Below are 17,217 nucleotides of genomic sequence, written 5' to 3'. Positions count from 1 at the left end.
CCTGATTATTTACATGGAGTCTGGTGTAGTTTGGTGATGGTGATTTCCGGGCTGTTTGATGTTAAACTAAAAGGATCTCACTCTTTAACTAAAAGGTCTATCTCTGTAGGGATCCTTTCATAATGTTGTCAGACACTTAGAATAATAATCTGAGTCTGTCAGCAGCAACAACAGAAGTTTTAGTGACTCTAACTGCTGCTGAACATTAGTCCTGTAGGGTAACATTACAGCTTGTTACTAACTGCTGCTGAACATTAGTCCTGTAGGGTAACATTACAGCTTGTTACTAACTGCTGCTGAACATTAGTCCTGTAGGGTAACATTACAGCTTGTTACTAACTGCTGCTGAACATTAGTCCTGTAGGGTAACATTACAGCTTGGTTCTGGTTTAATACTGGACCAGTTCCAGACACTCAGACACAGAGACAGGGAGACAGAGAGTCCAGGGTGATACCCTTTAATGTGTATATATGTTTTGGTGTCTAGTGTGTGTTTGTTCGTGCAGCATGTGTTGATGTGTCTCTGTCAGAGCTGGGCAACATGTTTATTAAAATGCTTCTTTATGTATCTGTTGATCCTGATGAACCGTTTGTCCGTTACGATACGACGCCACTTTTCTCCAAGGATTTATTTAAAAAAGTGTTTCAAAAATGTTTGTTTCCTAGTAAAGAGTCCGACAGCTCAACGGTTTACACATTCATCCAGAAAATACTCTGGATCTATAGATCTGTTAAATATCACCGTGTGCAAACTAGCAGCAACACACGCAGTTATTTTTAACATATTTCACGTCTTATCAAGTTATATAAACAGGTTTCTGAAGAGAAGAACATTTGGAGATTTCTGTTAATAAATATTTTCTGTAAATAATATTTTATTTATATATATATATGTACTTCTAGTATTTGTTGATATTTCTTGGAGAATATTGTTAGCAGTAATGAACAATATGTTTGATTTATGAATCAACTACCTGGCAGCCAATCAGAAAGCAGTATGTTCTGTGTCCTGGGTTTGTATTCCACGTTGCCCTGTGTGTGTGTGTGTGTGTGTGTGTGTGTGTGTGTGTCTGTGTGTGTGTGTGTGTGTGTGTGTGTGTGTGTGTGTGTGTGTGTCTGTGTCTCTGTGTGTATGCGTGTCTGTCTGTCTGTCTGTCTGTGTGTGTGTGTCTCTGTGTGTATGCGTGTGTGTGTGTGTGTCTGTCTGTGTGTGTGTGTGTGTGTGTGTCTGTCTGTGTGTGTCTGTGTGTGTGTGTGTGTGTGTCTGTCTGTCTGTGTGTGTGTGTGTGTGTGTGTGTCTGTCTGTGTGTGTCTGTCTGTCTGTGTGTGTGTCTGTCTGTCTGTGTGTCTGTGTGTGTGTGTGTGTGTGTACTGGTGAGTTTTGATTCTGCGGCACATAGCTCGCTCTGAGGTTTAGCCGTTAGCGTTAACTGCTACGTAGAGAAAGGTAAACGTCCGGTTCACGTGATAGGAGTCTGTATACCTGATAGTTCCTGGTTGAGCCTGAAGAGCGCGGCCGTGGCGGGAACATGGAGTCCAGCCGAGCCGCTGGCTTCACTTGCATAAAAAACCTTAGCGTCCACTGAGAATGTGATTCACAGCTCCGTAGAAAACAGTAGCAGCTGCTCGCTCCGTGTGCTACCTGCCTGCCTGACCGCCGCTGAATCCACTGCTAGCTTACTGACTTACATACAAACATTATTCAGAAGCAAAACAAACATCGTAGTACTTTAAATATGTCTGATAATATGTGGTTTCTTTATATCGTCTTTAGAAAAAGTTCTGCTTTTGATCCAGAGACTCTCTCTCTCTCTGATAAGTGCTCAAGTTGTTTGGCCAACGCCATCGCGGCCAACGCCGTCTTTCCTTTGGTTGCCAGGCGATGCGATGCGTCCTGCGGCAGACTGAAGTCTTATAGTCCGTCTAACGGCTAACGGTACATCTCTGATCGCGTCCTCGAACACGAAGCTTTCCGTCGGCCATCTCACACATTGTCAGAGCAAAAAAGTGTCCCAGAAAAACAAAAAAAAACTAACAATAGAACACGTTCCGGTCTATAAAAATATCTGAGAGAGTAGCGGGGTGCAGTGTGTCAGAGCGCCCCCCGGGGGGTGCCGTGTGTCAGAGCGCCCCCCTGGGGTGCAGTGTGTCAGAGCGCCCCCCTGGGGGTGCCGTGTGTCAGAGCGCCCCTGGGGGTGCCGTAGTGTCAGAGCCCTCGGGGGTGCAGTGTGTCAGAGCGCCCCCCGGGGGGTGCCGTGTGTCAGAGCGCCCCCCGGGGGTGCCGTGTGTCAGAGCGCCCCCCGGGGTGCAGTGTGTCAGAGCGCCCCCCGGGGGTGCCGTGTGTCAGAGCGCCCCCCCGGGGGTGCCGTGTGTCAGAGCGCCCCCCCGGGGGTGCCGTGTGTCAGAGCGCCCCCCTGGGGTGCAGTGTGTCAGAGCGCCCCCCTGGGGGTGCCGTGTGTCAGAGCGCCCCCCCGGGGGTGCCGTGTGTCAGAGCGCCCCCCCGGGGGTGCCGTGCTGTATTGCGTAGGGATGAGAGGTAACTGAGCGGTGTAGCTTATCTGAGGCTTTCCTGCTGAGAGTCTGTTCTAACGGGCTCGTAATAACTTATTATGTAACAACACATTATGTAACAACGCGTTCTGTAACAACGCGTTCTGTATAGGGTTGGGTACCGAAACCCGGTTCCACTAAGGAACCGGTTCCTATGCAACCGGTAGTACTCGGACCGGATTAGAACGCAAATTTCGGTTCCTCATTTCAGTTCCTCTTAATGCGTCGACTGAAATATTTTCCCTCTGTCGCTCCGAAACAGACGTAAAAATATCCCCCTCTCTGTGGTCTACCGTTAGCCGGCTGCTCTCTCTGTAGTCTACCGTTAGCCGGCTGCTCTCTCTGTAGTCTACCGTTAGCCGGCTGCTCTCTCTGTAGTCTACCGTTAGCTAGCTATCGTAAATGTAGGCTACTTTTAAAATGCCATATCTTCCCTCTGGGCTCACCAAAACAGACGTAGAAGCATATTAACCGTTCACTGACCGGGATCGCTAGTCAACATATTACATCTTTGATGTCATTTTTCAGTTTTTCAAGAATTGGTTTAGGAATCAGAATCGTTTTAGGTACCGGTTCAGCATTGGAATCGTAAAAATCCAAACGATACCCAACCCTAATTATGTATCCTAATCAAACCTCAAAATGTAATAAATGTTCACGTCATTATGTAATAAAACCCTGAACGCAGTATGTAATACAGCGGCAGTTCTCACATCATGCTGGGGTTGAACTTTTTTTTTTTACGAAAATATAATAATATGCAGCATTATGTATTATAATAATCAACCAACATGGAAAATGTATTTTTCTCTACTGGCTCTGAAAGGCATTTAAAGAATAAATGCATAAATGTAATGCATGTATTTAAAAAAAAAGAGCAAAAACATCCAAAAAAGGGAAAGAAATGTCGGAAAAAGTGCCAAAAAAACCTTGAAAAACGCAACATTAACGTAAAAATAATTGCCCCAAAAAAGCGCCAAAAACATTGAAAAGGAAAACTTCAGAAAAAGGCGGCTGTAAATGACGCCGACGGGACGTTTAATTACATTTTTGTAGAACAAAAAGTGCAATTTTATGAGCCGCGCGTTGTTATAAAGGTTACGTGTTGCGTTCAGGGCTTTAATTACAAAACACGGCCGACTTTTACACAAAGTGAAAATGTTTTCCATTTTAAAGTTGTTACATAATGAGTTGTCCTTTCTCACCAGATCCTTAAAAACTGATTTGTGTTTAGTTATTATCGTCAAACGTTAATCTGAAGAATTTATCTCAACGCCTAACTCATCCAGCGAGATGTGATCCGAGTTCTTCACCTTTCAGACGCATCATAACAAACATTTATACTACAGCTGCTTTTAAAAGGCTGGCTGGCTCGCCAAAAATCACCACATTCTTCTTTCTTGTTTCCTTCCCTCCTAACATACGCGTACATATGAACATGAACATATGAACTGCCGACTAGTCTGACTACCGATTAGTCATCATCTACTAAATTAATCTCCAACTATTCTGATAATCCATTAATGAGTTTGAGTCATTTCTTATGATAAAACGGGTAAACTTGTGTGATGTCAGCTTGTTAAATGTGATTATTTTCTAGTTCTAGTTTTCAGTTAAATGTCTGGAAGATAAATCATATTTTAGTCTCTTTTTTCTGTGATTTAGGGTTAGCAAGTCCTGCTGGTTCATCCTCTGTTTTCATCCTGCTTTTTTTGTTTTAAAAGGCTGGCTGGCTCGCCAAAAATCACCACATTCTTTCCTAATTTATTAGCCCGAGCTAAACGCTAGCTAACAGGAAACAGAAGTGTCTGTCTGCCTGTCTGTCTGTCGCTCTGATAGCAGAGAAACAGAAGAAACTAGCTGCAGCTTCCCCAAAATAAAGACTGAAAAACAACTATTTTGGCAAAAACATTTACCCACCGTGTGGCCGATAACTCTCAAACGGGAGAGATTTGGCGCCTGGCGAGAGTTAATTTCGGACCCTGGTTGCAGACAAAGATGCTCTCTGCGATCAGGACTAAGATTATATTTAAAAAGGAAAGAAATTAGTTTTAACGTCATAAAAGATGAGAAACTCCGATCACACCAGAACTGAACTTTAACAGCCGTAAAGCCGTTTTCTTCTCTCTGAAGTTTTTTGTTCAACCAAATGTTTTTAAAGCCCACGTGGCACTTTAAAGAGCACACAGGATTATTATTATTATTATTATTAGAAACCGAGCCGCTCCGGATTGTCTCGAGGCAAATATGAAGCAAGTGTTGAAATGTTTGAAACATTTGAAACTGGCACTGAGGAGTTTGGCAACGTTTCCAGCAGACGGACTGTTGTGAACCTAAAACCTGTTCAGGGCTGGGCATCCATTCTCTCAGATTCATAACGGTCCGGCATTTCAGATCGATTACATCAGGGATATATGTGAGTTACTACACCAGTTGTAGAACTTATGGAATATGGAAGAGATTCTCAAAAAAGAAAAAGCAACAAAAACGTCCAACAGTCGCAAAAGTTTAAAAAATGGCAAACCGTAAAAGTAGAAATCTGTAATATAAAGTCGGCAGAGGTGCGTGAGGTGTTGGAGTGTGAGTTTAAAGCTGACAAACGTCTCAGTTCAGACTCCGAGGCCGACGTCTGTTGGACACAAAAACGTCAAAAAAGCGTTATTCATCCTGACGTGGATCCTTAGAGCGTCTAGAAAGTTTTGTAAAAACTTTTAAGAAAACTCCAAGAGCTTCTGTTTTAGTCCCTCTCTCTATCACATCATTCAAACGGAGACCGATGGGAATCAGAGAATGGATTTTCTTAGACCCAGCCCTGTCTGTAAAACCTGTAAAACCTGTAATATAAAAGTAGAAATCTGTAACATAAAGTGGCCGGAGGTGCGTGAGGTTGTTGGAGTGTGTGGCGTTACTTCATTTTAGCTTAATCTGTCCGTTTGGTTAGTGAAGGTAGATGTGGTTTAAAGCCCAGAAACGTCTCAGTTCAGACCCCGAGGTGTCCGGGGGCCCCTCGGGGTCAGTCAGGCCCTCAGGATCAGTCGGGCCCCGTGGTGGAGACGGACGCCTGTGGCCCCTCGCCGTACGGGCCCCCGCCGCTGCCTTCGGGCTCGTCCTGGCTGGGCGAGGCGTCGTCGCTGGGGCCGCCCCGGGACGTTACGGAGGCGGTGGTGGTCTCGGGGGACGCGCTGTGGGCCTCCTGGGGGGCGCAGCCCGGGTGGTTCTTACGGAAGTGCTGGTTCAGGATGGCCTGGGGGGGGGGACAGAGATGGGAACAGCGTCAAAACGTTGGGGAAAAAAACTAAATGTCCAAGTGACAAAAACTTTATATATATATATAAAAAATGTCCCCCTCATGGCCGCACGCATGAATACTTTCAGCCCTGCGGTCGCCCACCTGGAAGGGGAAGCTCTTCCCGCAGACGTGGCAGTGGAAGGGTTTGTTGCCCGTGTGCTTCCTGATGTGGTACTCCAGCTGGTCTTTACGCGTGTACTTCTTCCCACAGATGCGGCAGACGAACGGCGTGATGCCCATGTGCAGGCGCATGTGGCGGTCCAGGCTGCCCTTCTGGTTGAAGGACTTGCAGCAGTAGATGCAGGTGAGCCGCGGGTTGTAGCGGAACCAGCGGTCGCCCACCTGCTCCCGCAGATAGTCCTCGTAGCCGCCCATATCCAGCGCTGCGTGCTCCTCCCCCTAAAACACATATAATATAAATATATATATGGCTCAGATACAACCATAAAACAGGCCCAAAATCCCCATCACCAAACTCCACCAGACTCCATGTAAATAATCAGGACTTATATATATATATTTTACCTGTGAGTTTGGCTGCCGCGAGGTCGTCTGCCCGGCTCGGAGACTCGCTCTTGGCTCTCTGGCGCTCTGACAGGACGACCACGCTGCCACTGGGACTGAACCTGACACACACAGACACACACACACACACAGACACAGGCACACACAGAGACACAGGCACACACAGAGACACACACAGAGACACACACAGAGACACAGACACACACACACACACACACAGAGACACATCACACACACACACACACAGACACACACAGAGACACACAGAGACACAGACACACACACAGAGACACATCACACACACACAGAGACACATCACACACACACACACACACACACACACGAGACACATCACACACACACACACACACACACATACATAGACACACACACACAGACACAGAGACACACACACACACACACACACACACACACACACACATAGACACACACACACAGACACAGACACACACACACACGACATAGAGACACATCACACACACACTTTTGTTAACACAAGTGTGTTATTGGTACTTGTACTTAAGTAATAATACTGTAACGCTAGTTATTGTCAGCATTAAGTATTAACTCGTCGTTATTACATAGAAGTACTTTCGGGCCGGTCCATTCTTTAATGACACTCTTCAAGCGTAGCTGTCAGTACCCGATCCGTACCGCCTGTACGATCCGTTCTGCGTATAATTACGTAGTAGAAAACTAACGATGTCCCTGTGAGATTTGTGACACGGATGCGTTGAAACACTTTACGACCAAACATCACAACTTTTTTATTAAATCTTTATTATACAATAGTCATAGCTACAAACAATCGAGACTTGTCACTGATCCAAAACCGTGTAGCGACGTCGTTGTTGTGTTGTTTATGTTAATGTTTTTACTTTTAATACTTCGTCTTGACCAATAACCATAAACTGTCTATTATTAATGATGAAGTGTAAACGTACATAAGTGTCCTTTTGAAGACGGGATGACACCACTGCTGTATACCACTATAGTAGCTACATGCTAACGGCAGTCAACACTATAGTAGCTACATGCTAACAGCAGTCAACACTATAGTAGCTACATGCTACCGGCAGTCAACACTATAGTAGCTACATGCTAACGGCAGTCAACACTATAGTAGCTACATGCTAACAGCAGTCAACACTATAGTAGCTACATGCTACCGGCAGTCAACACTATAGTAGCTACATGCTAACGGCATTAAACACTATAGTAGCTACATGCTAACGGCAGTAAACACTATAGTAGCTACATGCTAACGGCAGTAAACACTACAGTAGCTACATGCTAACGGCAGTAAACACTATAGTAGCTACATGCTAACGGCAGTAAACACTATAGTAGCTACATGCTAACGGCAGTAAACATGTCATCTTAGCTGGCAATGTTGTTAAATTCTCCCCAATTCCGGGTCACATTCCTGCTGAAACATGTCCGATTGTGTAGTGTTTGGTTCAGAAGCCTTTATCTGCGATTTTTGACGTTAGAAAGTGCTGCTTCGTTCCACTACAATCTAACGTTAGCATACTCATAGCTAACTATTGTAGCTGCATGCTAACGCGACATAGCGGACCATATATAGCGAGCTATATATGTATGTATGTAGCAGGACTTTGTACCGTAAAAAATCACCAATAAAGGCTTCTAAACCAAATACTACCCAACCGGACATGTCCCAGCAGTAAAGTGACCGGAATTTGGGGTGAAATGTCGAGCATTGAGCTACATAATAGTTAGCTGGTCTCTCACAGACATCTCATTTGTAGCCCTGTTTTTACCTGATACTTTCATCGAAGTACAAACACATGAAGTGAGAGGTATACACATGCTTACACTTTATTTAAAGCATGATTAACCTGAAGCAGGACGGAGTCATGACTTAAAACACCAAAGCAAGGCTTCTAGCTCAGGCTAGCTAGCGTTAGCAAATTACCTTCAAAGCTGCAAAGAAATGAAGAAACGTAAAATGTGAAGCCTTTATTCAGTCTGCTGCGTGGCGTCGTACTGGATGGCCGGACGACCCTCCGTATATCACTAACAGATACTTTAGGCAACTCCAGCAAACACCTTGTAAACTTCATCTCTGCCATCATAACAGTCTACTGTCACTGTCTAATGTTTTCTTCTGGTAACCAGAAATGTCCAAACATCCTTACGCCAACGCGTGCATTGATAGAGCTGTGAAGTCTGCCGGTGTTCGTGCAAACGTAGAACATCAGGCAGTGTCCTAAAACACGCGGACTTTCTGATCAGTGTCCTTAAACACGCTGAGTTTCTGATCAGTGTCCTTAAACACGCTGAGTTTCTGATCAGTGTCCTTAAACACGCTGAGTTTCTGATCAGTGTCCTTAAACACGCTGAGTTTCTGATCAGACCGTGTCCTTAAACACGCTGAGTTTCTGATCAGACTCCTAAAACACGCTGAGTTTCTGATCAGTGTCCTTAAACACGCTGAGTTTCTGATCAGACTCCTAAAACACGCTGAATTTCTGATCAGACTCCTAAAACACGCTGAGTTTCTGATCAGTGTCCTTAAACACGCTGAGTTTCTGATCAGACTCCTAAAACACGCTGAGTTTCTGATCAGTGTCCTAAAACACGCTGAGTTTCTGATCAGACTCCTAAAACACGCTGAGTTTCTGATCAGACTCCTAAAACACGCTGAGTTTCTGATCAGTGTCCTTAACACGCTGAGTTTCTGATCAGTGTCCTAAAACACGCTGAGTTTCTGATCAGTGTCCTAAAACACGCTGAGTTTCTGATCAGTGTCCTTAAACACGCTGAGTTTCTGATCAGACCGTGTCCTAAAACACGCTGAGTTTCTGATCAGACTCCTAAAACACGCTGAGTTTCTGCGCGTGCGCTGAGCGGATCTTACAGGCGTTACGGATCAGGTACTGACAGTAGGACAACTCAAGACTCATAACAAAACGTGCTTCATCATCTCGACATCATATCCCTCCGCCAAGACAACTGCTCCTGAATGACAACATGTCCAACATGTTAGATAGTTCCCTCGTTAACTAAGGAACAGAATACACTATGAAGCTACAATCAACTCATTTCAGTCTGTGTTAACTAAATATTCACAAAATAAATCTCATCTTACAGTAGAGCTGGGCAATATATCAATATATACGAGACTAGATATCGTCTTAGATTTTGGATATCGTGATATGGTAATATAGTAATATGGTATAAGTGTCTTCTCCTGGTTGTAAAGGCTGTATTACAGTGAAGTGATGTCATTGTCTGACCTCACCAGACTGCTGTAACTGTTGTATTATTTACCTTTAATCACTTAGTCTTTATATCCACATTATGATGATTATTGATCTGACATCTCATTGTGTGAATATGTTGTTAAAGCAGCGATAGTCAACGCTCTGATATCGTTGCTGTATCAATATCGAGGTATTTGGTAAAAAATATCATCATATTTTTCTCCATATCGCCCAGCCCTATCTTACAGTACTTGTACTGAAGTAATAGTACTTGTACTTGTGTAGAATGTGTGTGTACTCACCTGTCCGTCTCGCTGAAGCTGGAGGACGGCTGTGCGCTGCGGCTGGCGGCCGCTCCGCCGGGCGCCGTCAGCAGCGTGCTGCGTCCCGACGTGTCGATCATCATAGTGCCCCCCCCCTCCTCGGCCGGCCCCCCCTCCTCCTGGTGCTCCCCCGCTCCGATCCACTCCTCCATCCGCTCCGTCTTGATCCTGACCCGCTCGCCGCTCCCGCTGCCGTCCTCGCCGCTACCCCCGAGCTCCGGCTCGCTGCTGGTCTCCACGTACCACTGGCCGGCCCGGTTGATACGCAGGATTGGCTCTCGGCCCGCTCGGCTGCTGGACGCCGCGCCCGGCCCCTCCAGCGGCAGCGGGGCCGGGCTGAGCGGCTCCTCAGCGGGGCTGACCGCCTCACACGCCTCCGCAGATCCCCGGGCGCCGAGCAGCCGCAGGCCGCCAGCTCGCACCACCGCCTCCAGAGTTCGGCCGCTCCGCGAGCTAAGGGGGGAGGGGGGGGGCGTTAGGTTACAATTAGGGGTGTAAGAAAAAAATCAATACACTTGAGTATCGCAATATTTTATTTTGCAATACTGTATCTTTTTTTTGTTGTTGTTTACGTGCAAAAATAGTCACGTTTGGAAATTTGGTTCACGTTTATGTTGTGTTTAAACCCCCTACCACTAGATGGCTATGCTGAGACACCACTAGGGTCCTCGCCTAGCAGTACCAAGCAGTACCAAGCAGTAGCAAGCAGTGGCTAGCAGTGGCTAGCAGTGCCTAGCAGTGCCTAGCAGTGGCTAGCAGTGGCTAGCAGTTCCTAACAGTGCCTAGCAGTGCCTAGCAGTGCCTAGCAGTGCCAAGCAGTGCCTAACAGTGGCTAGCAGTGGCTAGCAGTTCCTAACAGTGGCTAGCAGTGCCTAGCAGTGGCTAGCAGTGGCTAGCAGTGGCTAGCAGTGAGCGTGGTGTTTCTATGTCTTTAACACCAGAAAGGTGTCTGACGTACTGCTGCTAGCCTGGTCTGGACACATGGATGTTTCCCGTTGATAAAATGAAGTAATAGTGTCTTCTTCAACTTTATTTTGTCAATATTTTTGTGTTTACAGAATATTTGGTTCTGTATTGACAGGTGCAATATTTGAAAATCTATTATTATTTATTATTTTCTTTTTAAATTACATTTATATCTGCATTTATGTCAAAGCAGCTGACACGCTCACGCCACTCAGCCAGTGTGCAGGAGCCCTAAAGTAGCGTACCTGGCTCCCCGTGGCGGGGCCCCGTCCTCGCTCCTTGGCTCCGCCTCCAGGTCGGCGAGGCTGATCTTCAGGTGGATGCCCTCCAGGATCTGCGTGCAGCGGTCGATGATGTGCTGCATCTGCAGGAAGCTGGCGGCCGTCAGGTAGCTGATGATGTCGGCGAGCTGCAGGCAGAGGCGGCCCGTGTAGCAGAAGCCCAGCAGCTGCTCGAACACTGGCGGGCTGCGGATGACCGTCAGAGACACCGTGCTCATCTGGCCCAGCGACATGTGGTCCCTGAAGTACGGCGAGCTGGCCGCCAGCACCACTTTGTGCGCCCGGAAGCTGTGGCCCTGCACGTTGACCACGATGTCACACAGGCGGCCCTGAACGCGCAGCTGGTTCAGGTGGGACAGGACCGAGTTGCTGAAGTCGGGGATGTCCAGCTGGATGCTCCCGGAGCGCTCCATGCTGCACAGACACGCAGCCAACTGCTGGGAAATGGTACGCTAGGTTAGCTGGACACACAGCAGGGCATTCAGCTATACTTTCATATAGAGCTGGGCATCAATATTATATCGTGATATGAGACTAGATATCGTCTTATTGGATTATTGGTTCTCTTATTGTTAGAACCATTCCCATGGCAATAACCCAATTACATACGATGGGGGGAGGGGTGTGACTGAAGGAATAGATGTGAAGTAGGCTAATGTGTAGTAGTTTTATGTATTTCTTTATGATATTGTGTGATATACTCCTTTACTGTATTCTGGTTACTGATGTGTGTATGTGGCGTTAGATAATAGCGCTGTAGATGTCTGGTTCAATGTTTGTGTCGTTGGTTACGTGTCAACATGCCCGTACTGTACGACTAATTGGCTTTCGGGGACATTATAGTTTTCGAAGTCTAAGTCTATATTTTGGATATCATAATATAGTAATATGGTATAAGTGTGTTCTCCTGGTTGTAAAGGCTGCGTTACAGTGAAGTGATGTCATTGTCTGACCTCACCAGACTGCTGTAACTCTTCTATTATTTACCTTTAATCACTTAGTCATTATATCCACATTATGATTATTATTGATCTGACATCTCATTGTGTGAATATTTAGTGAAAGCACCGATAGTCAACACTACGATATCGATATCGAGGTATTTAGTCAAAAATATGGTGATATCTGATTTTCTCCATATGGCCCAGCCCTGCTTTCATACTCACATATGTCTCTATGAAGTATATACAGTATATAATGAAAGGTTGGTGATGTTGATTATATGATATTATATGACACCTTTTCCTACTCTATGTAGGTCACTTTGACGCTGCTGTCCATGCACCTTGTACTGGTATTCATGTATCCTCAGACTGTTACGGTGTTCCAGTTGGACTCTGTGTGTGTGTGTGTGTGTGTGTGTGTGTGTGTGTGTGTGTGTGTGTGTGTGTGTGTGTGTCTCTCTGTGTGTGTGTGTGTGTGTGTGTCTCTCTCTCTGTGTGTATGTGTGTGTCTCTCTGTGTGTGTGTGTGTGTGTGTGTGTGTGTGTGTGTCTCTCTCTGTGTGTATGTGTGTGTCTCTGTGTGTGTGTGTGTGTCTCTCTGTGTGTGTGTGTGTGTGTGTGTGTGTGTGTGTGTCTCTCTGTGTGTGTGTGTCTCTCTCTCTGTGTGTGTGTGTGTGTCTCTGTGTGTGTGTGTGTGTGTGTCTCTCTCTGTGTGTGTGTGTGTGTGTGTGTGTGTGTGTGTGTGTGTGTGTGTGTGTGTGTGTGTCTCTCTGTGTGTGTGTCTCTGTGTGTGTGTGTCTGTGTGTGTGTGTGTGTGTGTGTGTGTGTGTGTGTGTGTGACTAACATCCACATGAAGGCTTCAGATTTAGCATCACTAATGATGGTCAATAATCTGACAGTTTCAGTGTGACAGCAGGACCCAGCTCTAGATCCGGGTCTCTGGGGCCCAGGTGTGTGACGCTCCAGGTGTGCCGCGTGCCTCTCACCTGAAGGGGGGACAGCGGGAGATCGGGTCTGGTTTCAGGGTGTGGTGCAGTCTAACTTCAGTCCTGCAGCTACAACGTTAGCTGAGCATCGTTAGCACGGCGGGCGGGATACGGTTAGCACGGCTCAGCACGGCTCAGTTCGGCCCGGCCCGGCCCGGCAGGCTCCGCAGCTCCGGGACTCCAGCGGCGCTAGCAACGGGTTCAAGGCCGGGAAACAGCGGCTGCGCCGGGGCGTCGGTCCGTTGGCAGCCGCTCCGCCGCCATTCCGCTGGAAGTCAGACTCGGTCCCGGGTCGGTGTCGGTGTCGGTGTCTGTGGGGTTCTGCCGCGGCTTCTCATCTTCCTTTTTAACGGCAGAAGGGCCGAGGCTGCAGGAAGGAAGAAGGGAAGGAAGAAAACGCGCGAGGCACGCTGGGAAACGGAGTTCAGTTATTCTTCTTCGTCTTAATTTAATGGCGGGCTACAAACCAACTTTTCGGTGGAAAGCCTATTCCGCCAGCTACTGTATCGGAGTAGGAAGCTCTGAGGTCGCCAGCCCCAACCCCACCAGACTCCATGTAAATAATCAGGACTTTTAGCGTGTATAGAGCCAGCATATCTCCACCAGACTCCATGTAAATAATCAGGACTTTTAGCGTGTATAGAGCCAGCATATCTCCACCAGACTCCATGTAAATAATCAGGACTTTTAGCGTGTATAGAGCCAGCATATTTCCACATGTAAATGGGTGAATTAAGGGTTTATTTCAACCAAACCAGAGTGGTGATTGTTGGAACAGTGGAAAGATGAACCAAGACGGCTTTTCATAGTTTATTTTTGTTTCTGTTCGCTTTGAATTAAGTGTATTTTACGATTATAAAAGTACCTATTATTTACATGGAGTCTGGTGGGTTAGTTGACTCTAACTGCTGCTGAACATTAGTCCTGTAGGGTAACATTACAGCTTGGTTCTGGTTTAATACTGGACCAGTTTCAGACATTGTTGTTCTCATCAGGCACTCAGACACACAAACATGGAGACAGAGAGTCCAGGTGGAAAAAAACCTCGATGTTATGATGTTTATACATATAATAAACCAACAGTATAAGCATCATAAAGTGTTATTGTAATGTTCCGATGTGACCACAAGGTGGCAGCATCCTCACACAGACAGGACGCCCGTCTCCCTTGCTCACCCATTCTTGTTGTTCCAGTGTCTCCTCTGTTTTCTTATTGTTTGTTTGTTTGTGTATGCACCAATCATCATTCAGATGTCTGATGTTTCCGTGCAGCAGTGGAAGAACAAGGAGAACTCAGATCATTTACTTAAACTTAAACTAAAAGTGTTCAAACCGTTCGTGTTGTGTCGACCATTACTTCACAGCGTTTTGGACGTCATCTTGTTGTTCTTCTCTAAACGTTTTTGCCTTTTTTTTTGGCATTTTCTGAAGATTTTTTGTGACTTTCTTTTTTCATTTTTTTCTTCAAATGTTATAACATTGAATAAAAACACCCAAATTCAACGAGAGTAGTGAACTGATCATGTATTTGTACTGCATGGTTGTAAGGAACCATCCACGTTGGTATTATTTGGCAGTTTGGTTGGAAGAAACCCAAATGTTCTGGTATACAATCCTTTTTTTTAAGATATTGTTTTGGGCATTTTCGGCCTTTTATTTTGATAGGACAGCTGAGACATGAAAGGGGAGAGAGGGGGGGAATGACATGCATTAAAGGACCGCAGGTCGGAGTCGAACCCGCGGCCGCTGCGTCGAGGACTACACCTCTATACATATACATGGCCGCGCGCTCTACCAAGTGAGCTCCCCCCCAATACCCGAAAATGGGTCAGATTTGACCGGAAGACAACAGGAGGGTTAAAATATTTGGACTTTTGTTGTAGTGACTTGATTTGCCCCAAAAATAACTTCTCACAACACTGAGAAGTACAAATACACACAAGTCGAAGTATTCTCATCCAAATGTAACTTTACTCGAAAAAAACGCCAGTAAGTAGTCCGTTTTTTTTTAGCTGTTTTCAACATTTTTGTGACTTTGCTCTCGGTTTTTCTAGAGAAGCTCCCGAAAACACAAGTGGCTAAAAAAATGTGACAAAACGTCCAACAAAGTGCCAGAAATTACTAAAATATATATATATATATATATATATATATATATATATATATATATATGTATATATGTATATAAATATATATGTATATATGTATAAATGTATAAATATGTATGTATATATGTATAAATATATATGTATAAATATATATGTATATATGTATAAATATGTATGTATATATGTATAAATATATATGTATAATGTATAAATATATATGTATAAATATATATGTATATATGTATAAATATGTATGTATATATGTATAAATATATATATATATAAATATATATGTATATATGTATAAATATATATGTATATATGTATAAATATATATGTATATATCAGAGCTTTAACACAGTTTTCTTCTTCCTTCAAACAAAGTTTCTCTGTCTTTGTGCCCAGACTGTGTTTGTATTTCTGAAGTATACATATATATATATATATATATATATATATATATATATATATATATATATATATATGTGTGTATATAGTCGAAAAAGCGCTAAAAAAACTAAAAACGTCAAAAGAAATGTCGAAAAAGTGTATAAAACACATCAAAATAAGTCGATAAATATCACTTTGTTCTACGTTTTTACGTTTTTTTTCTAGGTTACTTCTTTCGTAGAGGTGAAACATTGAGTAAAGTGTCTAAAAGAAGCGACAAAGTGCCAGAAATTACAAAAAAAGCGACAAAAATGGCAAAAAAAAGTTGAGAAATGCGTCGAAAAGAAAGGGGGCTGGTCGCTTACTCACCTCTGACTGCTGGAATCATCCCAAAAGGATCAGGAAAGAGAAGTCTCTTATTGGCCTTTGGGTTTGTTGTCAGGAACCTTTCAGGAAATGTCTAAAACTTCAGAAAATGAACCAAAAATGTAAAAAAAAATATTTATAAAAATAGCTATAAAAACTACTGGAAAAAGCAACAAAACAGCGTTGAAACAAGTGTAGAAACATTTAGTTTTTCCAACACTGAGAAGCTTTTTCAGACGTTTCTGACAGTTTTCTCTGTTTCTCCAACTCCTCTCTTTACTTCCTGTTTGACATTCATTCATTAATATAATAACGTGTCTTTGTGCCCAGACTGTGTTTGTATTTCTGACTTTATTAAAACGTTAACGAAGAGACAAACATTGAGAGTTAAACAGAGTTAATAACTGAGCTGTACGGAAGCACTTTCCTGCCAAAACTAACTCATTATTTACACTCTGAAAACATCACGTGTTCACATTCTTCATACAGAAATAAATCCAGAAAATAACAGAAAACCTTCCGGAAGCTACTAAATTACTAAATTACTTTGTTGTTGTTGTTGTTGTTGTTTAGTTTATTAGTTCAACAGTCTTCAGGGTTCAGCGCTAACACGTTTTCTTCACTGGTACAGTCGGGCGAGTCAAAGAGTACCGTATTTTCCGGACTATAAGTCGCATTTATTTAGAAATCTATTTCACAAAATCCAAGACCAAGAACAGACATTTAATCTGGAAAGGACAGTTATTAAACTACCCAACAGCCCCCAGAACAAGGGGCTGAATACGGTAGGTGTCTCTACGTTAACGTAACACATTAACAGTTATTAAACTACCCAACAGCCCCCAGAACAAGGGGCTGAATACGGTAGGTGTCTCTATGTTAATGTAACACATTAACAGTTATTAAACTACCCAACAGCCCCCAGAACAAGGGGCTGAATACGGTAGGTGTCTCTACGTTAACGTAACACATTAACAGTTATTAAACTCCCCCAACAGCCCCCCAGAACAAGGGGCTGAATACGGTAGGTGTCCTCTATGTTAACGTAACGTAGCTGCTCTGTTGACGAGCCTCTCCCAGCAGCACGTTGTTCAAGCACCCATCTGTGGACTCCTTCCTCCAGCTCTGGCCATCTGGATTTCAGCACGACTAGCTTTCTTTGTTTTCTTCATTGCAGTAAGACTAACCTTTTCTCCAGTCCCTCACAAGTTTCTCTCTCACTCCAAACTCTCCTTCTG

The 17,217-nt window shown here is 44.5% G+C and overlaps 1 protein-coding gene across 1 annotated transcript; it reads right to left on the bottom strand.

Moving 5' to 3' along the window:
- Positions 1–2,224: 2,224 nt before the first annotated feature.
- On the bottom strand, positions 2,225–13,548 carry zbtb37 (zinc finger and BTB domain containing 37). Its single transcript, XM_078244521.1, is given in 7 exon segments — positions 2,225–5,794; positions 5,942–6,238; positions 6,365–6,382; positions 6,384–6,465; positions 9,918–10,391; positions 11,150–11,619; positions 13,116–13,548. Coding segments are annotated over 6 exon segments (1,533 nt in total). The 5' UTR covers positions 11,599–11,619; positions 13,116–13,548; the 3' UTR covers positions 2,225–5,581.
- Positions 13,549–17,217: the final 3,669 nt, after the last annotated feature.

The sequence above is a fragment of the Sander vitreus genome, unplaced genomic scaffold, assembly GCF_031162955.1.
Source record: "Sander vitreus isolate 19-12246 unplaced genomic scaffold, sanVit1 ctg250_0, whole genome shotgun sequence".
Lineage (NCBI taxonomy): Eukaryota > Metazoa > Chordata > Actinopteri > Perciformes > Percidae > Sander > Sander vitreus.
This window is presented reverse-complemented; position numbering and strand designations above follow the sequence as displayed.